At 35.4% G+C, this 26582-nt stretch overlaps 1 protein-coding gene across 2 annotated transcripts in view; it reads left to right on the forward strand.

Annotated features, from left to right (window-relative positions):
- The window catches only part of LOC135849285 (neuromodulin-like), a 177923-nt gene that overhangs the window by 144963 nt on the left and 6378 nt on the right, over positions 1-26582 (forward strand). For both annotated transcript variants that reach the window (XM_065369649.1, XM_065369650.1), the window contains 2 exons: positions 6759-6917; positions 19416-19534. In XM_065369649.1, coding sequence (XP_065225721.1) covers positions 6759-6917; positions 19416-19534 — 278 coding nt within the window. The remainder of the gene's footprint in view (positions 1-6758; positions 6918-19415; positions 19535-26582) is intronic.

Consider the following 26582-nt stretch of genomic DNA (forward strand, 5'->3'; position numbering starts at 1 on the left):
ATAGCCGGGTGCGTGTTGCGTTGATGACAATCGACATGAAGCTTTCTTTGAAAATGTTATTTTTAGACAAAATGGGTATTTCTTGGGAGTGACTATCGAGCAGATGAGGAAATTACCTCACCCCTCCACCGCATTTTATCGATCACCGGCTTAATCTAACTTACGCATATCCTCGACAACGCATCGCTGACGTACCTAGTGTTCGTAATGAACGAAAATAAATATCGTAAAAAACCGATAGAAAATCAACTTCGAGCTATTACGAGAACGTAATTTGTCTATGAAATATCTAAAAGAGGAGAGGAAAAAATTGATGAAATTGTCCCGAAAAAATCGATTTTTACGAACTGTACGATTCTTACAGTTGTACGTATTATACGTTTACGTACGCTATTATTCATGAACAACGAACGTAGTAATAAGACAGGAATGAAGAAGCACGATAGTTTGGCTCTCGTGCAGCTCGCAAAATACGAGTACGAGTACGTAGTACTAAAAGTTACTCGATACAGTGGTATTTGAACGAGTATTAGGATATTACGAAGAAGGAACACCGACCAAAAAACCTTTTCTGACAAGACGGTTCGACGAACTCGAGTACTCGGGGCTGTTTTTCTTTATCTTTGGTCGACGACGACGACGGTGGCGGTAACCTCGTATAATACTGTGCAAATAACGCGGATAAAGTAGCTTCTTCTCTTGTGCGCGACTTGCGTATAACTTGTACGAGTTGTACGTACAATGTATACGAGCACGAAGAGTATCGCAGTCTTCGGTATACTGGCGCGGCGTGGCGCTCCAGCATCGGATAATTTATAATGTAGAATTATACGCGAACGCGTTAGTTATACAAAAATTATTCCGCCGGAAAAATGAAAATATAAATGGGAAAAAAACCAATGGAACAGATGAGACGAGGTAGTGGTAGAGTAGAGAATGAGCGAGAATGATGCTCGCTCAACTCGAAATACACGTTTTACTGATCGATAAACAGCGACAATGCGGAATTTAAATTGACTCATTCGCGATTGTTTGAAATGTAGATTATAACGATTCAAAGTACCAACTACGAGTATGTAGCGTGCGCACGGGCTCGGCACTCGGCAGCCGAGCCGAGCCGTCATTGTGATATTTAATTTAGCGTATTGTATAATTTTATAAAACATGTCGCTGTTTACGAACGATAGGTGTTATGTTTGCGAATACATTAAGACTGTAATACGGCCCATATACGAGAGCACGAGTACGAGTATACGAGCATATCGATAACGTGTTAGCACTTCGTGTATATAGTCGAATTCAAAAATGATCTTCACCCCGTCCGTCGCGTCGCATCGTACTGTTGACAGGTACGATCGGCATTTGGCCAGAAAGAGGCGACCTTTTTCGAATTATTCGTGTAAACAATATACCTATCAGCAGATACGATGTGTGCCTCGCCTTGTCTCGATGTAAATTGAATCAAACTTATAGTCAGATTTGAATTTGACCAACTGGAAACGCAGGTACAAAATCCAATCATCGATGTGTGATGTGGTACGTAGGTACGATGGTCTTTCATGCGGACTCGAATTCGTCCCATGGTCACCTTCTCGATTTGCAATGATCCGCATATTATGTGAAAGAATTAATTCGTTTGGTTTGACGCTTATATTTGAAAATTTATTTAGCAAAATTTGTTCAATTCTTAACCCTTAGGAGGTTCTCTGGCATTACATGTTGGGAATACGAATTGCTGCGAAGAGTGTAACCGGGTACTCTGCCCAATTGAACAAATCACGAAAAAGTTGGAGCTTTCAAATAGTTATTTCCAACAACACAATTGGGGGGGGGGGGTGTTTGTAATTACTTGATTATTACACCCGTCCTGTGAGATTTAGATCGAGTTGGTAAGGTCAAGTTTTTTGATTAGGTCTAAGCATTTTTTAATTTCGGAAGGGTCGTCTGGTATGAATAGGGATCTTTCATCTATTTGTAGGGATAGTCTGTGCTGATGGAAGGAGGGACAGTGAAATAGTAAGTGTTGGACAGGTATAAGTTCTGACAGACAGAACTGACATGTGGGTTTTGGGGCCTGTTCATAGAGGTGATTGTGTGTGATTTTTGTGTGGCCAATTCTCAATCTGGTTATAATGATTTCTTCAAGTCTGTTTAAGTGGGAGAGGTTTTCCCAAGGACGGACTGATTTTTTTATGTTGGAAGAGCTTGTTTGTGGTTTGGAGGGACCAAAAGTTTTGCTATTTCTTAAGTGTGCTTTGGGTGAAGGCAGATTTGAGGTTGTCAGCTGTGATAAATGTAAGGGGAGAAAGAGTGGCGGCAGATTTTGCATTTCCATCTACAATTTCATTTCCCAAGATTCCAACGTGGCTGGGTAAGTTACATACATAACTGTATGAAGAAGTTTGAATTTTGTAAGTCAAATAGAGTTTTATGAATATTTTGAATTAGAAGGTGATCGGAAAAAAGATTTTGGATAGCAGTTAGTGAGCTGAGGGAATCACTTTGAATTAAGAAGGACTTATTTTCTGATTCATAAGCGAGTAGGTATATCACAGAGACAGTGGAAAATAGTTGTGAGTGTAGATTGAAGAACAGTTGTGGATTTTAAAATTTGAAATTCCATCATTTATAGAGTAGGCATATCCTGTGTAAAGTGTTGGTTTGATCCATCTGTAATGCAAAGATTGAATTTTTTGTATTCTGATAAAGATAGTTCTGTTTTATTACTAATGGAGAGTGGCTATTTTTTGAGTAGGTAGTTGATAAGCTGTAGATTGACTTGAGGAGGCTTTAAAAGCCAAGGGGGGTATAATATTGGTTTTTGAAGGAGAGTTTAAGGATTGATTTGAAGATCATTCAACATAGTGATGAAATTGGAAATGGGTCCTTCTATATGGTCGAAATGTTGGGGGTTTGGTGGGTTAATTGAGTTTTGGAGTGGATGGGAAGGGTTGGTGGATGCATTTGAGATGAATTTGTTAGTTATGAGAGTTCTTCTAAAATCTGGGGGTAATTCTGCTGCTTCACAATAAATGATATCTATTGGAGAGGAATACAGGGCTCCCATACAGATCTTTAGGGCTGAGTTTTGAATTGTTTTTAGGATACTTGAAGTTTTATTTGAGATATTTGCAAAACATGGGCTTCCATACTCAATTTTACTGCGAATTAGAGATTTATACAAGTGAAGTAGGAGTTTGCGAGATGGATTATATGTATTTAGTATTTTTTACTATTTTCAACAGATTTAGGCGTTTCATGATAAGTATCTGATTTTACTTTTAGTAAATGAGGAGTCCAATTTAATTTTCTATCAAAAGTTAAGCCAAGAAATTTAGTAGTGGTTTTGAATTCTAAAGAGTGTCCTTTGAAGTTGAGAATGAGATCTGGAGGAATCTTATTTTTTTTGGTGAAAAGTATACAGTGGGTTTTTGACGCTGAGAAGGTTAGACCATTAGAATCTCCCCATGATTCAATTTTTTCAAGGGTTTCTTGGGTTACTTGAAGAGCTAGTTAGTTGAATATTATTTGAAAGAAAGGAAATGTTTATATCATCGGCAAAGATTCTCAGAGAAATGGGTCTAGAATCAACATTGGAAATGTCATCAATCAAAAGTATAAATAAAACTGTGCTAAGAACTGAATTTTGAGGGACTCTGTTTTCAATTTCAAAAAATTCCGAGTATGTATTATTAACTCTCACTCTAAAAGTACAGTTTGTTAAGAAATTTTGAATAAAGTAGGCTAAATGTCCTCTAATTCCAATAGAATGTAATTTTTGGAGAATTTTATAATGCCAGGCTTTATCAAATGCCTTTTCAAGATCAAAAAAGTCTGAAAGAACACTTTCTTTATTTTGGAAGGCTGAACTAATTTCTTTTTGAAGACTAAAGAGGTGGTCTAGGGTAGATCTTTTTTTTTCTGAAACCACTCTGATAAATGCTAAGAGAGTTTGAGGAATTAATATACGAATTGAGACGTTTAAAAACCATTTTTTCAAGTATTTTGCAAGGAACTGAAGTTAAGGAGATGGGGCGATAACTAGATGCAAGTTTTGGGTTTTTATCGGGTTTTAATATTGGAATGATTGTTGCAGTTTTCCACATTTTTGGAAAGGAATCAGAAGTCCAAATTTTGTTATATGACTGAAGTAAGTCTTCTTTTCCAGTGTCTGAAAATTACTTCAACATGTGAGAGGAAATTTCATCAGGTCCAGGGGATGACTCTTTAATGTTGTAGTTTAGACAATGATTTAGCTCTTCAAGAGAGAAAAGAGAGTTGTATGATTCTAGATTTTCTGATGAAAAGTCTAATGGGGTGGATTCAATTTGTGTTTTTAGTGTTTGGAAAGCAGAGCTATAAGAGACAGTTGCAGAAGCTTTTGCAAAGGATCTAGCTAAGGTGTTTGCAATGTCATCTATTGAGTTTATTTCAGTGTTGCCATCTACTAAGTAGGGTATTTCAGTAGGTATATAACTTCCTTTAAGAATTTGAACTTTTTTCCACATTTCTTTTGTAGTTGTACTTTGGGTGATGCTCAACATGAAATTATTCCAACTTTCTCTTTGTTTGGATAAAATGATTTGGCGAGAAATAGCTCTTTTTTTTCTTAAAATCAACGAGGTTGTCAAGAGTGCGATTTTTTTGGTACTTTTTTAATGATCTTTTTCTATCTTGGATTGCAGTTTTTAGTTCATGACACCACCATGGGACAGATTTTTTGGGAACTTTTGTAGAAGTTTTTACTTTTTGGAATGGTTTCTTCAGCTGTTTGGACAATAAACGTTGTGAAATATGCAACTATAGTGTCCAGATCATCTAGTGTAAAGTCAATTGGGAGAACTTTTTTGTGAAAATGTGACCAGTTTACATTGTTTAGAATCCATTTGGGAAATTTTTCATGGGTGGGTTTCTGAGTTTGAAGAGGGATGTTGATGCTAATTGGGAAGTGGTCACTATAATAAAGGTCATCATGGGGGTTCCAGTTCAAAAGATGGGAGATGTTTGGGGAACAAAAAGCCAAATCAATGTTTGAATAGGTACAAAATTCCAGCTTTCTTGGTCAAACAGGTGAAATTTAGATTTTTTTTCCATATTGAGTACGAAGATTTTCAAAAAATTCGCGAAAAATCGAAATATTCATTCAAGCTGAAGAAGTTTTGGGTCGGTGATGTATTTTTGCATGCACTTTCGATTTAGCTTCGTCTGCTTTAGAAATTTTGTGCCATTCAGAATCCCACCCCCCAATGACTCCCTCTCCCTCATTAGATCATCTATTCCACGTAACATAATTATCAAGTTTCAGGTATATGTATTCTGATTTTTTCTCGATGGGGTCAGGCCACGATAGTAAACCTAACAACAAAGAGGATCGGATCACTTGTATGAACTTTTCACCCCTTTTCTCCTTATACCTCATTCGCCATCACTCTGAGAAAATTTTTAATGATATATACGCTACATCTCCGGTAAATTTAATATTATAGAGAGAAAATTAATAAGCTCCAATTCAAAGGGATCTATTTTTATGAAAAGTTAGTCGTACTAGAGCTGAGCACAAAAGCGTAAAGCACCGTTATGACTCGATTAAGCTCGCAGTAACTCTTACAAAGCACCACGTAAAAGTTTGCGAGCACTAAACAGTGTATTAAAAATTTAAATTTCTAAATTGGCCAGTGTCCAGTATTATTGGCAAGCTACATTTTACGCGTAATGTACTAGCTGCCATGCCATCGAGTAGGCACTAGTCACTATAGGCAGGGTACCTTTGTTTGAAAGGCGCACTTTTAACCTTTTGCTTTCTTTTTTCTGCCGATGGCTCTCATTTTTAATCTAGCCTACGTCGTCGTTGGTGTCTGTTGTGAAATAAAACTACATTAGTACTCTATCGACCATCGTAGAGAACCATTTTATCGCCTACGAATGATTAAAAATTTATTAAAGTTTTCAGTTCGGTTTGGAATTTCGAGTGATTAAAATTTTCTCTTTTGAAACCAGTGAAAAGAGCGTATAGATGGAGAGGGAGAGAAGTTGAAAAAAAAAACCATAATGACGAAAAAGAATCGAGTCACGTGCGACGACCGACACGATTCATGGGCCAGCACTCGGATGATGAATGGGAGACGAAGTGGAGACTGGAGAGCATACCGCCTTCGTAAATAATGTAAAATCGAATCGAACGAATAAAATATCGCCTAGTCGAGCTCGAATTATGGAAACGATTTTAGGTAAACGTGTTTTCGTTCGTATGCAAATTGGAGGACTTTTATGACATCGGATGGGACGCGGTACGGGGCTGTACGCTTAGCCCGTGTTCATTATTATAGGTACTAGGTAGAGAGGTAGGTACTTTAATGTAGAATAAGTTGCCTAATGAAACGCCGCTCGTAAATGAAAACGCACACAGAAGAACAGCATTCAGAAGCTTGCGAGTTGAACACGACTCACGAGCCCCGATCGCTCATTTCGTTGACATGTATGCAATGTGCAATGTGTATTCTTTAAAAGGTGAAAACAAATGAGCCACGAAACGACGCGACGAATGATTTATCTGCCCGGACTCTTTTCAGTGTCGTCGTCGACGACGAAAGAGCAGGCAGGGGGCAGGGGACGGCCTTACAAATGATTCATGTACCTAAGCTAAACGTTGGCGAATTTTGTGAGCTGAATGTATAATGCGAAGCTGGCTCATTTCTTTTTTGTTTTTGCGTTTTCTTGTTTTCATTTTTTTTTTTTTCGTTTTTTTTTATGTTTCGCAGAATCCGAGCCGATTAACGAGAAAGTATCGGACGAAGCCGAAACAGCGGCTGCTATTAAAATTCAAGCAGCTTACAGAGGTCATAAAGTTAGAATGGATTTACGAAAGCCAGACGACAACACAACGAATCTCTTACCCGAATCTGAAGCCGAATTAGAAGGTAAATTGGAAATTACATTTTTTTTTATTTTGTCAACGTTCGGTGTATTTTGTTTTTCAATTAGATACCTGTGTAAAAATAGTATTGAATGGTCTTTTCCCTTAATGACATGAGTCAAAATTTACAAAATGATTGGCGAGTAATTGACGCGTCCCTTTTGGGCTCATAACGAACAAATTCTTCGATGACTATAATTATGAAAAAAATCACGAAACTGAACAGGAATTATTCAAATTTGCGATAATTTTACTTTTGTATGAACATGGTTGTAAATGATTCGAATGATTTAATAATCTTCGGAGTTACTGTAGTTTTCTAAAATACCGCCAATTTGCCCTCCACGATCACACGCCAACTTAAACTTCTAAACAATTTTGACAAAAAAAAAAGAGTCTTTCCTGCGATTTTGATGAAGAAGTAGGTTTTCTTGTCAATTTTAGCAGAAAAAGTAGTAAGATTTTTCGGTAAATTAGAATTTATGACACGAAGAAAAAAGATATTTTTGATAATTTTGGCAAAAAACAAAAATTGATAATTTTAATTAAAAAAACTTTTTTGCGTTTCTTACAAAGAAGTAGGTGTTTTTTTTTTGACAATTTTGGCAAAAAGTAAGATTTTCGGTCATTTTGATTAAAAACTAATTTTTTTTTGAAAAAAAATAGATTTTTTGACAAATAAGCAAGATTTTACAGAAATTTTGACTATAAAACAGGATTTTTGTGTAATTTTGAAAAAAAAAACAATCCTTTTTGGAAGTTTTTTCAATGTTTTTACCTACAAAAAAGTAGGATTTTTCTCAATTTTGTCAAAAAGCAAAAATGGTAATTTTGATAAAAAACAGCTTTTTTTACAAAAAAAACACAGATTTTTTTACAAAAAAAAAACACAGATTTTTGTGACAAAAAAGCAAGATTTTCTGGAAATTTTGACTGAAAAAAGGAGTTTCCTGCAATATTGAAAAGAACAACTCCTTTGGGCAATTTCGATTTTATTGACTTGTTTTTGGAAATTTTGACCAACTAAAAGCACATCCTTTTCCATGTGATTTTGGTAGAAAAGTAAATTTTGAGGTAAAAAAGTACGTATTATTTTGTTGCGACAAAGAAAGCGAGGCTTTCTGAATATTTTGACCAAAAAAAATTTCTCTATATTGGCAAAAAACACTACTTTCTAGAAATTTTGACAAAAAATAGTTTTATTTGGCAATTTTGACAAAATATAGGACTTTATGGCAGTTTTGACAAAACATGGACCTTATTTGCAATTTTTACAGAGAAGTGAAATTTTTGCAATCTTGGCCAAACAAATGTGATGATTTTTTGGAAATTAAAAAAAAAACATTTTTTAGTGCAATTTTGGGGAAAAAGCGAGGAAATGTTGTCCGATTTTTTTTTCTTCAAAAAACAAGTCCTTTTTGAAAATTTGAATGAATTTAAAGAACCAGTAACTTCGATAATAGGCCTAATATTAACAAATTGAGTTTTCTTGACAATTTTGATGAAAAAGGAAGGATTTTTTAGTACGATAATTTTGACAAAAATTGGTGTACACAAATTTTTTACAAAAATGTTGAATTTTTCAATTTTTGATGATTTATTTCCAGTTTTTTTTTTCTCGTATCCGGTCAACAAGCCTAAATTAACATGAAAAAACTCAATTGAAATCTTAATCTAAATCTAAATCTAAATACCGTTCTCCTGCCAGTACTGAGTGAAATTACTCTGTTGGGTTTTGCCTACATCAAGTCTCTTCAACAGTTGCCAGGATCTTCGGCAGTCTTTGCAGAAATCCAGATTTTCTACTAATTCCTGCCATTTTTTCTGTCTAGATTCTGCTATATCACTTGCTAATTTATTTCCTAGTTCAATGGTTTCCTCACAGAAAGAATTTTCATTAAATTTTTTAACATACTCCTTGTATTGTGTCATGAGTTGAACAGCTATACCTGTGTGTGTGTGTGTGTGTGTGTGTGTGTGTGTGTGTGTGTGTGTGCGCGCGCGCGCGCGTGTGCGTGCGTGCGTGCGTGCGTGCGTGCGTGCGTGCGTGCGTGCGTGCGTGCGTGCGTGCGTGCGTGTGTGTGTGTGTGATGATGTGTGATGATGGGTTTATATACTCCTTTCTTGCTCCCCTTGGAATATGGTCTTTTGAGGCTTTCTTAACGATTTCATTGAAGAGTTCATAATTTTCTAGTATTGGCAGTAGGTTGTCTATCTTTTCTTCAATTGCCTGTTTAAAAGCTTCCCAATTGGACTTTTTAAAATTAAATCTTGGAGGTGGGGTTTCACATTTAGTTGGGCTGATGACCGCCTTAATTTCGCATATAATTGGCCTGTGTTGGGTACGGGGAATTGGATCTGCTACTTGTTTGTGACATAGACTTGAGATTCGCTCAGAAACAAAAATGTTATCTGGGTTATATCCGTGTTTCCATCTTCCACTATTGAAGGATGCTGGCAGTTTTGCATCAAAGACCAAGCTCAGCTGCTGCTCTTCAGCCCATTTCTCCACTAGGTCACCATCTGTATCATTTTCAGTATATCCCCAGCTTACACTATGGCTGTTGAAGTCTTCAACTATTATTCTTGTTTCTGTGAGTGGGACATTGCTGTTTTCTTTCCATGTAAATTCTACATTCGGTGGTTTGTAAACAGATGAGATTAAGCAGTTTCCCATGTCGATTGTTAGAATCTCGACATTATTTTCATCAGACAGTGAAGTACTTTTTACCTCCATGTTTAGCTTAACTAGTATGGCACTTCCATATTTCTCATGGGGTCTATCAATGATAAGTTTCATTCCTTCGATTTTTGGCTTCTGGCTTTCTCTATGCCTGTGTTTCTTGACTGGCCAGCACGTCTATGTTCAGGTTCTTAACAATTTTAGCTAATATAACTTCCTTTGGCCCTGACAGGCCCTCTATGTTATGGACATGATTAAGGGAGGTGTCCTCATCGGAGGCCCTGAGAAGGGCTGTTTTAACCTGGGCATAGGGTGCATGATTGACCAGTAGTTGAACTACTGTTTCCAGGGGGCGCCACCTTATTGAGAAAATTTATTCATAGTTCTTAAAAAAGCATTCGCGGAGGCTCATCCCTTGCCCCCTTTACTTCCTGTGAACTTTGACGAATGAACATTACAAGTTTTCGTCAACTTGCCAAAAAATTGACACTCTCTGTCCATGACAAAAAACAGAAATTTTTTGACACTTTTGGCAAAAACAACGTTTTTTTGGGCAATCTTGGCAAGAACAAGACTGTTTTTACAATTTTGGCAAAAATTGGCCCTTTTTAAGGATTTTACTAAAAATTGACACTTTTTGACATGGGACAATTTGTCAAAAAAAAGTACTTGTACCAGAACTTTATAAACAGGACTTTTGTTTGGCGATTTTGGAACAAGGAGCGGACTTTTTAAACAGATAAGGCGAAAATCAATTCTTTTTTGATGTTTGGGGTGGGAGAAGGTACGAAAAATTATGGACTTCGACTTTGGAGAATTCGTTTTTTCGATTTTTCAAGGGTCCTTCTACATATTTGTAGTTGATAAATTTGATTTCGATTAATTTAGATAGAACATATTTTTTCGACGAAAAAAAAAAAACATTAGTGATTGATCAGATCTGTGGGCGAAAATTTTTCAAAAATCATTTCAACCGATTGCGAGTATAAAAAAAATACTCGTATACCACCAACGAGTAGGTTGCCATCTAAAGCTGATATTTTTCCTCTAGAACGATGTAATATCATACCTATTAAAATTTAATCGAAAACTTTGAAACTTTTACCACGATCTGGTAAGGTTATAAGTTGGCAGCGTATTACTACGTCAGACGCGTATACGACTCGCAAGTATAGAAGTAGGTAAGTAAGTAGCCGAAAAAGATTGTCTTTATCAAGTTGATATTTGAAAATTTCTTCTGCATAAGTTCACCTTTCCCCCGAAGACCGCTTCGTACTATAATACGAGTAAAACCAGCTCCAAGTACGGGGGAAAAAATCCCTCTTGATTCGCATCGTCGTCGTGGGTTCAGCGAACGAAATAAATTAAAAAATTTCCCTAGATAAGAATCTTTTTCACTTCACTCGTATTTTTTTTTTATTCCTTCGATGCTGCGGCTGAAAACGAAATTTTTTCACTCGCTTTCGCGGCAGCAATGAAAGTCTAAAATTGAGTTTTATAGATATCAACGCGAGACGTCGGAAATGAAGAAGTCAGCTCGCAGCATTTTTTACTCGTACTTTACCTACCTTTTAATCGACCACGTTGAACGAATTTTTATAATTAAGTTGGAAAAAGTACGGTACTAACACGAATTTACGCCCCTGCTCCCTACCCATACCCTCTCCCATTGCGTCATCTATTCGAGAGTTTTTAAAAGTTAACGCGAAGTCTGATTTGTGAATATGTACGAGAAAACATACGCAAACTGCGATCAAATTGCTCGATTGTTTATGTTAATTAAGCGCAAAACGATTTCCAGATCGCGTGTTCAATTCTGATTTGGGTAAATAGCGCCAAGGTGTTATCAATGTGGGAATTAAAGCACCCTGTACGAGTTTGTTCGCATTTATAAAAGTATAGGACTGTTTGGGCAACCTGATTTTTTCATCGAGGTGCATGTCGGGGCATTTTTATACGAAAAAAAAATCAGGGTCTTGAAATCACTTTTTTTTTCTCGTTCATATTGAAAATAACCTTCAAAAGGCGATAATGAATGGAAGATTTTGAAAATTCTAGTATAAGCCTGGATCGATCGATAGAGGGCCTTGGAGCTGAACTTCATTTTCATCTTATTTACTTTATTTTTTTTTTGGAAGATTGGAGGAACAGAAAATTCGCCGAGACACTGAGAAACATTTTTTGTTTATTTAAGACTTTTTCTGATTGTAATGCTTTTCATTTCTCTAAATATTTATCTACCTACGCTAATTTTAAAATACTGCCTGTTGACTGATTTTTTTCTCGATAATGATTAATTTATGGACGGAAAATTCCTTATAATGTAGTTGGTTTTTTTAAAAACACTCTGGCTTTCCTTGTATGTATAAGTATAGTTTAACATTTTGGCGAAATGATTACTGGTAGAATGTTTCGCGGAGTTCATTTACAAATTGAAGCATACTCGAAAATGTTTAAAATTACTTTCGATACGTTATTCGTACGCGCTCTTCAACCATAATGAAAAGTAAAGCAACCACTACCACTACCACTTGGTTGAGTGAGTGAAAAGAGAGAATGAACGAGGAAAAAAAAAGGCAAACACCACAACATCATCGAGAGTGTCGAGTAAATTAGAGGGATTTTTATTTACCTATTTGTAATTTACTATAACTCGACGGAATTGTGCATGCTTATAAAATGATTGAAAGTAGGAATGGCGAACCACTTTTACATATTTCATAATAAAATGTACTCGACAAGGAGTAAAGAGCTTCTAAAGTATGTACTTACTGGTATATACATTTACGTACGGATGTATGCGTATGTTTCTCCTTGCGTTTCATTTTTGTTTCGTTCTTCGTTCGTTTATACGAGTAATATTGTTGTGGTTCTTTGTGGAGTTTTGATTTGGTACTTGCTCGAACGAAAGTTCGGTTCGATGGTTGAAAATTGGTAGCTGAAGTTCATCAACAATCGTGGATTTTGACTAAGCGCATTGATAAGACCAGGAATCGAAACATGACTCCTAAAGTACGAGTAATTACATCACTATACACAAATCTCAGCTGCTGAAATTCATTATTAAAATTTTTGAAGAATTTTTGAAATTTTAAAGTGGGCCAATTTCTCACGAACAAATCAAAATTTGATCGAATTGATTGGAAAATTGAACTTTTCCGGAGTCTCGAGCCGATTTTCGGATTTCCTAGTTTTCTGGGGAAAAATCCATAGATGCGTAACGTCAGAATGAAATTCAGTGCCTACGAACACATTTATTTTCTTTCTGAGCCTTCCCATTAATTTTGGCACATGTTTTCAGAATTCGTTCGAGCTGATTTAAACCCAAAATTTTCTGTGAGGATTTTGAAAAGAAATGTGAATTATAATGTATGTATCTAAAATTTAGTTTGTTCGAGTTCATAGGTGCTGAATTGAATTTTTACCCTGTTTATGGAATTTTTTTTTCAAAAATCGGAGAATCCAGAAACCTCTTGAAGTTCCAGAATATGGCTCGAATTATCACCAATCGACTAGGTTGATCAAAAATAAAGTGTAATCAAATTTTCGACTTTTCACTAGAAATGAGTCAAATTGAAGATTTTAAGAATTTACAAAAAATTGAGGATCGAATTTCAAGAGGTAAAATTTGCTCTGGTGGTGTATGTTGGGTAATTCTTTCGACTCCCTTGTGAGGAAGATTTGTTGAAAAAGTCTTTTTTTTTGGTCCGATATTGTCAAACATTAGTCCTGTTCTTTATCATACTTGCTTCTACGGTTCTTTCTGTTTTTTTTTTTTGCATAATTTTCCAAGTCAAAAAAATTGATTTTTGGAAAAGCGTCAATTTTTTAGGCGGGGGGAGGGGGAATGTCAACTATGAGCGTAAATAAATTGTCAAATAATTCCCATTTTCAAAAATTGTCAAAGAGTGTCAATTTTTGGTGAGTTGATGAAAAATTGTAATGTTTTTTTGGTCAAAATTCTCTGGAACTAGTTTTTTGATAGAATAGTCAAATAGTCGGTATTTTTTCCAAAATTGCTGAGATTTTTGATTTTTTGTTAAAACGTGCAAAAGGTGTTGATTTTTGCCTTGCCCCGCCTAAAAAGTCCTCTTTTTGTTTCACAGTTTGTCTAACCAATGTCCTTTTTTTTTTACAAAATCGCTGTAAATCTTATTTTTCAGTATTGAATTTTTTCGGAGGCATTAAACTCTCCTGGAAAAGCTGTGGAAATGTCGGTCCCAAAAAGTTCTAAAAAATTCCGTTTCTTTTCAAAATTGTCAAAAAAAATCTTTTTTTGTCAAAATTATCAAAAAATCCTATTTTTGGCCAAGAAGATCTTATTTTTGCCAAAACTGTCCAAAGCCCCTAAATTTTGCCAAAATTGTCAAGAAAATCTCATTTTTTCCCCTGAACATCCAGAAAGTATTGAATTTTGTCGTTGCACAGTGACTCGGATGGCGAAAAAAGGTGCGCATGGCGTTTTACAACAAAACTACATATGACCATATCTAGAGTTGAAAGTAGTAATTTCGTAGTAATTTTCAACGAGAAATTCGAATCCGATGCCCTTTTTTTCGCCAGACCCCTCAGGGGGGTGGTACCAAAATCAAATTTTGTAAAAATGAAAAAAAATCGAGTGATATGTCAAAAATATAGGTTTTTTGGGTCGAGAAACACGAATCTGAGGTACCTTTTTTCTGCAGTCCCCTCGAGGGCCCTTGGGGAGGTGCTGCCGAAATCAAATTTTGTAAAAATGAAAAAAAAAATCGAGTGATAGGTCAAAATGTAGGTTTTCTGGGTCGAGAAACACGAATCTGAAGTCCTTTTTTTCATTCAGCCCCTAGTGGAGGTGTTACCGAAATCAAATTTTGAAAAAATCACAAAAATTTGAGTAGTTGATCATAATTTAGATTTTTTTGGTTGAGGGGTTTTATTAGTCAATCGCAATATAACTTACCACGCCCAAATTCTGCATAATTCAACACACATTTTCACGCAATCGCGGTTTTGAAGGGATTGAATGAAAAAACTTATGCCTTATTCACTTACATTTATTTCGCATTAACTTAGTTAAAATGGAGTCTCATTTGAGACGAGATGTCTCAAGAATGGTAGCACCTCTCCAAGGGCCTCCAAGGGGTCTGAGGGAAGAAAGGACCTCAGATTCGTGTTCTTCGGCCCAAAAAACCTATATTTTGACATATCACTCGATTTTTTTTTATTTTTACAAAATTTGATTTTGATAGCACCTCCCCATGGGGTCTGAGGGAAAAAAGGACCTCAGATTCGTGTTTCTCGATCCAAAAAACCTACATTTTGACATATCACTCGATTTTTTTTTCATTTTTACAAAATTTGATTTTAGTATCTACCACCCCCCCCCCCTTCAATGAATCTAGCGAAAAGAAAAGGACGTCGGATTCAAATTCCTCGTTGAAAATTACAACGAAATCACTACTTTCAACATTTGATATGGTCATAGCTTTGCTGTAAAACGCCATGCGCGCCTTTTTTCGCAATTCGAGTCACTGTGCCTCGCCTAAAAAGTCCTCTTTTTGTTTCACAGTTTGTCAAACAGAAGTCCCATCGCTGTAAAGCTTCTTTTTTTAGTAAAATTTAATTTTTTTCGGAGGCATTAATGCCCTCAAAGTGAGGGTATTCATTCTCTGGAAAACCGAGAAAAGTCTGGGGATTTCACTCTCCCGGAAAAGCCGCCAAAAAATCCCCAAAAAATGCCGTTTCCTGTCTTAATTGTCAAAAAAGTCCTATTTTTGAAAAAATTTTCAAAAATTTTTATTTTTTGTCCAAATTTTTCAATAAGACTTACCTAGGTAATTTTTGCTGTGTTGAAAAGTTCAAATTTTTGTCAAAACTGTCAAGAAAATCTCATTTTTTTCCCCTGCATGAATCATCCAGAAAGTATTGAATTTTGCCATTGCTGTGTAAGAAGTTCTGTTGTCCATAATCCCCCCCCCCCCCTCCTTACCAAATTGTCAAGATAATTATGTTTTTCGCCGGAATTACCGATGAACGTTTCGGTTTTCGTCAAAAAAGCAATAAAGTTCAATTTTTTGTCAGAATTGCCCAAAAATTCCAACTTTAGCCAAAATTGTTGTCAAAATTCCTTATTTTTGTCAAAAGAGTCTTGCTTTTTGCAAAAATTGTCTAAAAGTCTTATTTTCTGCCTAATAGCCCAAAAAAAAAAATGTTTCGTGATGTGGAAAAAGTACTTTTATTCGTCAGAATTACCGAAAAAGGTCCCATTGACATGAAATCCAAATTTGTGTCAAAAAGTACCGTTTTTTTCAAAATTGTCCAAAAATCTTTTTTCTGTCTAAACTGCCATAAAAACATTTGTTTTCTGTTTACGTCGAAAAATTGGCAAAATTATCAATCTTGCTTTTTTTTCGTTTCATCAATCAAATTTTCTTCCGTTTTTTTTTCGTTTTTTCAAATTCTGTTTGGAAATTAAAACATTTTTACTTCGAAAGCCCCCCTCCTAAGCTTATTGCCACCCCTCTTTTCCTGAAAATTTAAAAAATCTTATGACGTGTGGTTTATTTTTGGGATCGAGCGGCGAATACGAATATCGACTTATTTTTTAAATTCAGACCGCCCCCCCCCCCCCCGTCCACATTGCTTCTCCAAATCGTCATATTATTTATTTTCAATTTTCAGAACAACCAAATTTATGCTGTTTTCGTACTTATTTTAGGGTCATTCCATGCCAAACCGGCGGATTTTTGCACGAGGGTTCTTCGATTTTTTTCAAAATCAGATCTTGTGTAGAGGTCATCAAACGATGACGAATGACGCAAACCGGACATTTTTTCGATTTTTTTTGACGGAGCTGTGGCGCTTCAAAGTTCTCTAAAATGGCCGAAAATGGAAAATTTCAGTTGCGAATTGCTCCAGTTGTACGTGGTATAGAATTTTGAACTTTTTTTCAAATTGTAGTACTTTGAGAGGGTAATCGACAAATCATGTCAAAATCAGTGTTGCCACTTTCTGAAACCTAAAAAACTCGATTTGAAAACTTATAATTTAAATATAACCACGATGTCCACCAGTAAAAATTCTGAAAAAATTCTCAGTTTTAGTCCTTTTTATGTAGAATAACATATCAAAAAATTGGAGGGGCATTTTTTTTCATTTTCGAGAAAAAAAAAATTACAAGTTTTATTTTCATTGCAAAAGTACCATCAGAAACCTAAAAAATGAAAATTTTTGCATTTTTGAAATATTTTATCAATGTGTGGACGAATGTGTGAAAAAAATCCCCGTCACCCCAATTTTTTAACGGCGACGACATTTTTTCAACACATTTCACTCTTAAAATAAAATTATAGCACGAAAAATGTCAATTCGTTGACAAATTGGGGTGAGGGGGATTTTTTTCACATATTCGTCTACACATTGATAAAATATTTCAAAAATGCAAAAATTTTCATTTTTTAGGTTTCTGATGGTACTTTTGCAATGAAAATAAAACTTGTAATTTTTTTTTTCTCGAAAATGAAAAAAAATGCCCCTCCAATTTTTTGATATGTTATTCTACATAAAAAGGACTAAAACTGAGAATTTTTTCAGAATTTTTACTGGTGGACATCGTGGTTATATTTAAATTATAAGTTTTCAAATCGAGTTTTTTAGGTTTCAGAAAGTGGCAACACTGATTTTGACATAATTCGTCGATTACCCTCTCAAAGTACTACAATTTGAAAAAAAGTTCAAAATTCTATACCACGTACAACTGGAGCAATTCGCAACTGAAATTTTCCATTTTCGGCCATTTTGGAGAACTTTGAAGCGCCACAGCTCCGTCAAAAAAAATCGAAAAAATGTCCGGTTTGCGTCATTCGTCATCGTTTGATGACCTCTACACAAGATCTGATTTTGAAAAAAATCGAAGAACCCTCGTGCAAAAATCCGCCGATTTGGCATGGAATGACCCTTTAATAATTTTCGGCCATTTTGAGATCGCATCAACTGTTTGGGCATTTAAATCGAAAAACATACAAAAAGCAAAGCTCAGAGAATTATTCTGACTTCACAAGACTCGTTGGAGGGGATTCAAGTGCGAGAAAATTTTTAAAAACATCAAAAATTCGTTAGATTCGTGAATATTTTAAAATTGAAATGAATAATCCGGATACAATGGGAACATTTGGAACTCGCAGTAAATCTAGATTCGGTGTGAAGGGGATGTTGAAACACACAAAAATTTGAAGTTTTTTTTTAATAATCATATTAGATACCTACGAAATAATATCGAGTGAAATCAGAACTGATTTTCAGAATTCGAATAAATACGATAAAATCGACCCCAGGTTTTGTCCTTACCCTACATGTGTTCAACTGTTCGTGGATACTGCAGTGAGAGTATGAAGGATTTTCCGGCCATTAAAACGTGCAGCATGGTTGTACGTTGGTACTTCTGCCAAAACGAAAATGCCTCCGGTTTCCTGGTTGAGAACATATATCTGCCTATTCTGGTATAGGTGGGGCTGTAAAAGGTTGACGTTAGGTACGATGAATTATTTTGGCAAAATGAATTTCCTAATTCCTATATCCCTCCCTAGTGAACGACTGTAGGTAGATGAGTAGATGTACTATTCTGACTCTGTGACAAAAAACATCTCGAATTGCTCGAATGCTCGGAAGAAGGGGGGAGGGGAATTGTTGAATTCATCATCTCTATACAATGGAACGCGATTTAAGAAAATTTTCTCTTCGCTATGCATAAAGCGACGCAACGTGTTGAAGATTTTTATTTGTTCTACGTTTTTTTCCTTCTTCTTCTTCACACCTAACGAAGTACCTTATGAGAATATAAATTGAATTTTTATTCGGCGGCGTACCTCCGTAGGTAAATATTACCCTTTTTTTTCGGGGTGCAAAATGAAAGAAAAGACGAGCAGAAAGAGAAAGAATGCGATCCAGGTGACGACAATTGCGAAAGCGTAGGTACAGAAAGAATTACCTTACCTACACTACTGTATGTATAGCTAAAGCTATGCACGTAGGTGGGGTACATAGGCGCATATATGCCTATACAGTAGGTATATTATGTATACGGATACACACTACACAGAGGGCGAAAAAACGCCAAGTGGCAAACAGGGGTAGGTGAGCATTATTCTATCGAGCTTTCGCAATTACACGGTAAACTTTTCAAGGTGCACGTACTCGTACGAACGAAATTCATAAAGCGTGCTATCCTCTTTGACACAGGCAAGCATTTCTCTTTGTCGAGTTGCCCTTCCCTGCCCTGCCATGCCCCCGTGTCATGTTCGACTCCCACTAGAGGTGGCATGGCAGCTCTATAGGTAGGTATATAGTAAGACATACTGTACCTATACTGTACGAGTAGTAGAAAAGCGAATAGGTATACTCGTACACAACACGAGACCCCCGTCGTCGAAACAATATTACAAAGAGAAAAAGTTTTTCCACGACGATTTTCGGAACAATGCGTGAAACTTTTTATCTATAAATAATGAGCTCGAAATTGAGGCGAGGTTTGGCTTTTTCAAAAGACATTAAAAATTCTCTCGTTCACCCTATAGGTCGGTGTGTTTTTTTTCCTTTTTATTTTTCAATTCGACGTATGCGTGCGATTAGTTGGGTTACCTGCGTTTCGACTTTCGAATGCCGAGATATATATCGGCTTAAAAATAGAACCCGCCGGTTAACCACCTCGAATTTATGCTGGCGTGTTTGAGTTTTTTGTACATATTTGAAATATACCTACCTTACTTACTTATCGTAATACGGAAGTATTTTTAATGAATTGGTGTGTGATTTTTACGTATTTTTTTCTCTCTTTGTTTTCAGAATTAACGAACGCGGCTACCAAAATACAAGCTTCGTTTCGAGGACATTTAACGAGAAAAAATCAAAAAGGTAACGACCAAGAAGCGTTAACTAAAGAATTGAAACGTCTCGATACAAAGGTAAGCAAACAGTTGGATAGTTATGGTTTTGAAGTGCCTGTGTTTTGTTCTTTGTTACGAGTAGAATTTCACGTCGTATCGATATCATCGTTTTCAAAAATTTTCTCAGTGTCTTGAATTTTGACCTAATTTCAAAAACGATCTTATGGAAGGAGTAATTGTAGTTTAGTCTTCATCTGTTTCTCATAAAGTCATAGTAGGTTAACTCAGTTGCTGATGTTTCTATGCTGTTGTATTGTACAAGACTGAAAATCGAATACGAAATTGAAAATTTGAGGCCGGAGTAATTTTATTTTTATTATTTCGAAGTGGAATATCGACGAAATTGTGTTTCGTGACGCATTTTAAAAATTATAGAGGGGGTGGGGGTCGAATCTCGAGGTGATTCTTTGAAGGTTCTTCAAATTGAGAATATTCCTGCAACATTCGTTCGATTAAAACCATTTTTATAAAAATCAAAAACTTATGTATATTTATTTCAACGTTTTAGATTGGTGAATTGAGCGCAGGGGAGGGGAGGGGGGGGGGAAATTGGTCTCACTTTAGTGACGCACTAATCATAATGATCATTATTCTGATAGTTCGTTGAATTTTTTGTTGAACTTTTAATATTTACTTATAGTCCGGCATATGACAATAGGAGTAATTGCACCCCTTCCCCCGCCGATCCACCGGGACAAATTTTTTCTTAAAGGGGACATCCTAAGGAACATTTCAAAGCAAACTTGAATAAAAAAAAGTTGGCCTTACTTACAAAACGGCGGCCATTTTGATTGACTGGTCTGCCGAAATCGCAGATTTTGCGTTTCAACATAGGACTGCATGAAATTTTTCAAACCTTACAAAGGTAGATCGAAAGATCATGCAAAAATTTATCACCTGTCAAAATTTCAAGTGCTAAAGTGCGTTTTTCGATTTTTGATGAATTTTTGAAAATCCCATTTAGGTCAAAAATGAGGGGAAAAATCAAAATTTTACCAAATTGCCAAAGAAAGCAGAAATTTGGAATAGACCCTATTTTCGACATGCCAAATCGATTGGAAACGGTTTCAACCCGTTTTGAGCAGTTCTGGAGCCTCCAGCAGATTTTTGAAACTCGAAATTTCCACAAAATTCCATCAAATTGGAGTTGTAAGAAGAAATTTATTCTAAAAACTAATTTCAATACGCTACGAAGTATTGCAGGTGAATTTCAAGTCATTTTGGAGCCTCCAGCGACTTTTTAAAAGGTTGTATGGCGTTTTTTTGGAAAATTGAAATTTCCTAAAAGTAGCTAAAAGCTTCAAAACCATTTGAAACCATCACGTAGTCTGCGAAGTAAATTTCAGCTTGCCAACTCCATTTGATAAATTAATGTTGCGGGAATTTCAAGTATCAAAAATCTACTGGAGGCTACAGTAATCTTCAAAAAAGTCGCTGGAGGCTCTAAAATGACTTGAACCCACCTGAAGTCGTCTTCAGAGGGTGTTAAAATTGGAATGTAGAGTAAATTTCATGTTTCCATCTCCATTTGATGAAATTTTGTAAAAATTCAATCTGCTGGATGCTTCAGGAATTTTCAAAAAGTCGCTGGAGGCTCCAAAACGACTTTAAATTCACCTACAGTACTTCGTAGCGTATTGAAATTAGTTTTTAGAATAAATTTCTGCTTTACAACTACAATTTGATGGAATTTTGTGGGAATTTCGAGTTTCAAAAATCTTCTGGAGGCTCCAGAACTGCTCAAAACGGGTTGAAACCGTTTCCAATCGATTTGGCATGTCGAAAATAGGGTCTATTCCAAATTTCAGCTTTCTTTGTTAATTTGGTAAAATTTTGATTTTTCCCCTCATTTTTGACCTAAATTCGATTTTTAAATATTCACCAAAAATCGAAAAACGCTTTTTAGCACTTGAAATTTTGACAGGTGATAAATTTTTGTATGATCTTTCGATCTACCTTTGTAAGGTTTGAAAAATTTCGTGCAGTCCTATGTTGAAACGCAAAATCTGCGATTTCGGCATGCATTTTTCGATTTTTGGTGAATTTTTGAAAATCTTTGAGTGAAAAATGTGAAAAAAATCAAAATTTTATTGACTCGAGCTAAAAATCTAGAATTTATTGCGTTTGTCTTATTTTCGACCTCCTGAATCGATTGGAAGCAGTTTTTTGAGCAGCTTCAGATAATTTTTACGAAATTATATCAAACACAGTTGAATTTGTTTGAGACCCTAATTGAAAACACGCTTGTTTTAAACTGTTCTGGGCCTTCCAGCCATGTTTTGGGTTTCCAGATTTTTAAAGCAGATCAAACAATCCATCCAAATCAATTTTAGCACATCAAAACAGTTTGCAATCGAGTCCAGGTGGTCAGAAATGGGGCACATACCAAATTTCAGCATTCCATGTCATTGTGATAAAAATTTTGACCGAAGTTTGATTTTTAAAAAATTCGCCAAAAATCGCAAGACGCAATTCCACACTTGAAGCAGGGTGTCCTGATTTTTCAACAAAACATCCATAAAATGTTAATTTTTTGCCAAAATCGTCAAAAGCACTATTTTTTTTTCAAAAGTTGTGTTGCCAAAATTGTCAAAAAGATCTTGTTTTTTTGTCACTTTGTCTGAAAGTTCCATTTTGCTCTAATTGTCTGATTCAAAAAGTCCTAATTATTTTTGAAATTTGGTTAAATCAAGTTTTTTTTACCAAAATTGTCAAAAAATTCCAAAGATTTTAAAAATTGCACAAAAAGTGGTGTTTTTTTACCTAAATTTTTCAAAAAAGACTCGGTTTCTTAATCAAAATTATCAGTCTCTTTGCCTGTCGTGATATAGTTCAAAATTCGTAATTTTTTCCAAAATTGCGTTGAAGATTTATTTTTTGCTAAAATTGTCAAAAAAGTTCCCAATTTTGAGAAAATTATCAAAAAAGCCTTGTTTTTTTGGTCCAAATTGTCAGAGTCTCTTTTTTTGTCATTATTGTGGAAAGTCATAGTTTTTTTTCAAAATTGTGTTGAAGCTTCATTTTTTGCTAAAACTGTCAAAAAGTTCAAAATTTAATGATTAATTGTCAAAAAAAGTGCTTTTTTAAACCCAAATTGTCAAAAAGACCTCGTTTACTCGGTAACAATTGTCAGAAAGTCCTTCTTTTGCCAAAAAGTACCTCTGCCTATCATTTTTATTTTTGCCATAAAAAGGTTCTATTTTTGACAAAAATGCAAAAAAAACTTGTTTTATGGATTGAATTGTAAAAAAAAGTTCATTGTTCTATCAAAATTTCCGAAAAAGGTCACCTTTTTCTTACAAAATTGTCACCAAATCTTATTTTTACCCAGTTGTCCTTCGGATTTCGGCTTTTTTGTCAAAACATTCAAATTGATTTTTGCCCTCACCTAATGTCCGATTTTTCCCAAAATTGTCAAAATAAAAGTTTTTTTTTTCAAAATTGCCAACTGTTTTTTGCCAAAAACGTCAGAAAGTCTCATTTTCTTGCAAAAATTGTTCATCAAGTTCTGTTTTTTTTTTGTTTTTTTTTTGTTATTTTTTTACTCAAACTACTTTTTTATTCGTTCTTTTCTACGGAATTAAAATTTTTTTTTTCGTTGTTCCTAGTTTTTTTTTTTTTTTTTTTTTTTGTTGAAGGAAAATATTTTGACCCTAAAAAATTGTGGCTTGAAGGGCTTCAGCGTGTTTTCAGATTCGCGTGCTTTCTCGATGTAGCTTTGACTAGTTCATAAATTTTTCTGCCAGTTGAGATATCTAGTTTGAAGAGACAGGAAGGGGAGGATGCAGAAAGTTGAATGAAAAATTATAAAAACTGATACTCCTTTTCTTGTTCGTCTTTCTTCTGCTGAGAAAAAAGATTAAGAATTCACAAACATGAGAAAAGTTTATCGTAATCAGGAATGCGACCCACAACATGATTATAGTAGGTAGAATCTGCAAACTCCGGCTTTATGTCAAAAGTCGGCCGTCTGTATCGAACCGAGGCCAGGACTGCTGAAAGTGCTTTTTTCATATTTTTTTTCTCGCAAAATTCTCCGTCAGCGTCACATTGTTGGCTATGAAATAAAAATCTCTCGAATGACCCTATTATATTCGTACTATACGTAGTAGAAGGAGAAAAAAATCTGGCGAGAGAGACAGAGACAGAGACACACAGAAGGTAAAAGTGCAATATCAAAGGTACGTCTGAGTAAGTGTGGGGGGTGGGGGATGGGGGAAGGAGAGAGTTGTTTAACAAATGGCATTACGAAATATATACGCGAAACATGGCATCATTCAACGACAAAACGACGGAAACATTTTGTAAAGGAGTTGCAAGGTCTTACCTTTTTTTTCTTTCCTATTTTTTTTCTTTTTGGCTGCGGTGAAAAAAAGATGATACAATTTGATATATAGTTATATCTTCATAATATAATGAAAGCTCAAGAAGAGTAAGTAATTACTTAAATACTTGTATAGGGTTGTTTCCATAGCAACCGTAAGTATCGGTACGAGTACACGTAGTATGCAGTAATGTATAGAGTGAAGGTATTTTAACTAAAGAATATTGTTTTTTGGATTTCATTTTCAACCCGTGAGAAGGATTACTGCAGACGTATGGTTTTATTATAGTACAGAGAATTATTCGAATGTGATTAAAGTAACCGAGTTCAAAAAAAAATGCTCGTGAAGGTATCGGGTTCATTTGGTGTGTGCGAATTGACGACCTTGTAGTTCAGCAGGCTTTTAGAGTTTGCGAAAAGAAAAAAGAGAAGTAAAATACGGCGGGAGAGGCCAGTGGGTTGATGGAAGTAAACGTCAACGTTTTATTCAAAATGCCTTTTTTTTATCGCTATAAATTTTGATTTATGTTATTTTACGAACACCATTATTATTTCTTTTCATCGTGTCAGACAACATTATGCGAAATGCTGTCCTTTACAGTAGAAATGTCTTGTGGCGGTGTATTGAGAATGACGTTAGGAAAAGCAGGAGAATTGTACGGTTTGAAGCTATTTTACGTCCTCCTCTCTGTAGGTAGTACGTATAATTAAGCATCTGAAATGTGGCATAGATAAGCGTACCAAAGGCGAATATTTTTTCGAAATTAGTTTCCGTATTTTGAGAAATTCTATCGCATCTTCTCCTCGCTCACTCGCAGTGTCCGTGATGAGCTATCAAACAGGTATTATTATTGTTCTGCACAGTGGATGGACTCTTTTTTTCTGAATTCGTTTTTTTGAGAGAAAGGACTTTTTCCCAGCAGGATTGGATTTTAACTTTTTGTGTTATTTTAACAAATTTTAACAATAATAGAGTCCGTTTATGGTAAGTTTAGGCTAAAAAACGGGACTTTTTTGCATTTTATATCAGAAAATATATTTTTTTTTTGGCAAAAGCAAAAGAAGATAATTTTTGAATGTTTTGCCAAAAAATCGGGAATTTTTTAGCTGTGCAACTTTGACAAAAGCAATACAATTTTAATTTTTTGAAAATTTTGTTAAAAGAAAGATTTTTTCAAAATTTTTACCAAATAAACTAGCTTGACCTTTTGACAAAAGTTGTCAGAAAATACAAAGTATAACCGTTTTCGGCAAGGGCAGAAATTAATAATTTTTGGATGTTTCGGCAAAAAGCAGGGATTTTTTAGCTGCAATTTTAGCAAGAACTAATATGAAACTCTGACGATTTCGGCAATAACAGAATCTTTTTGGCAATTCTGAAAAAAAAAAAATTTTGGCGATTTTGCGAAAAAACATGGCAATTTAGGCAGCAAAGAGGAAAAAATCAATTTGGATGTTTCAACAAAACAGCAGCAATCCGAAGAACAATTGAACAAAAATAAGATTTGGTGACAATTTTGAAAAAAATGACATTTTTTGGCAATTAGAATATTGAACTTTTTTTCACAAATTAAGGCTAAAAAACAGGATTTTTTGCATTTTTGTCGAAGAGTAGATTTGTTTTTTGCAAAAGCAAAAATTAATAATTACGTTTGGAATATTTTGGCTAAAAAAACAGGAATTTTTTAGCTTTGCAATTTTGGCTATAATTGGAGAATTTTTTTTGGCAATTTTGGCAAAAGAAGGACTTTTTGACAATTATTATCTACCAAATGAGAACGAGGTCTTTTTCATAATTTGTGTTTAGAAAATCACTTTTTTGACTATTTCTTCATGAAATTTAGAACTTTTTGATAGTCATCATCATCATCATCATTGAACTTTGACCCGGTGAGCTGTTCAGCCTGTCTGGGAAAATGTAGAAGAATTGCTCGCTGATGTACCATCAAGTCTTTTCTTTGGTCTTCTACTCCTCCTGCCAGTTGGAGTGTACTCTTTGACTTTTTGAGGGGACCATTCATCAGACATTCTGTCAACATGTTTTCAGGTTTTCGCCATTTCTTTCTGTAATCTTCCACTCGTCTAATGATTGGCTCTGCTCCTAGCTCCTTCAGGATGTCTACGTTCCTTTTCCTATCTCGTCTAGTATATCCTGCTGTGGCTCACATGAATCTCATTTCCGCTGCGGTTACTCTGCTTTTTATATCCTTTCTCATTGTCCATATTTCACTTCCATACAGCAGCATTGGTCTCACCAGCGTATTGTAGATTCTTATTCGAGTTTCAGATCTGACTTTTCTTGGAGGTATGGCTCGGTTTATAGCTCCGCTTACTCTCAGGAATATACTGATTTTAAGTTATGCGTCAACTTCTCCTTCATACGACAGCTCGCATCCGAGATATTTAAAGCTTTTAACTTGTTCTACAGGCAGTCCACTTACAATGATTTTACTGCGTATTGGCTCTTTCCCCTCGAAGGCCATCACCTTTGTTTTTGACGACGAGATTCTCATTCCATACTTATCAGCTACTTTCTGAAGATTGTACATATTGCTCTCTGCAAGTCATCTTCATTGTCAGCAAAGACCACCTGGGCACCTATACATGATCTTCCCTTTCGAAATCCATTTTGTCATTCCAATATTATTGGCTCCGTATGGCTCTCAAGTCTTCTCGCTAGCATCTTTGCAAGTGCATATTTTGTAAGCAGCATTTAGTAGACTAATCCCACGGCAGTTTCCT

The sequence above is a fragment of the Planococcus citri genome, chromosome 5 (assembly GCF_950023065.1).
Source record: "Planococcus citri chromosome 5, ihPlaCitr1.1, whole genome shotgun sequence".
Classification (NCBI taxonomy): Eukaryota; Metazoa; Arthropoda; class Insecta; order Hemiptera; family Pseudococcidae; genus Planococcus; species Planococcus citri.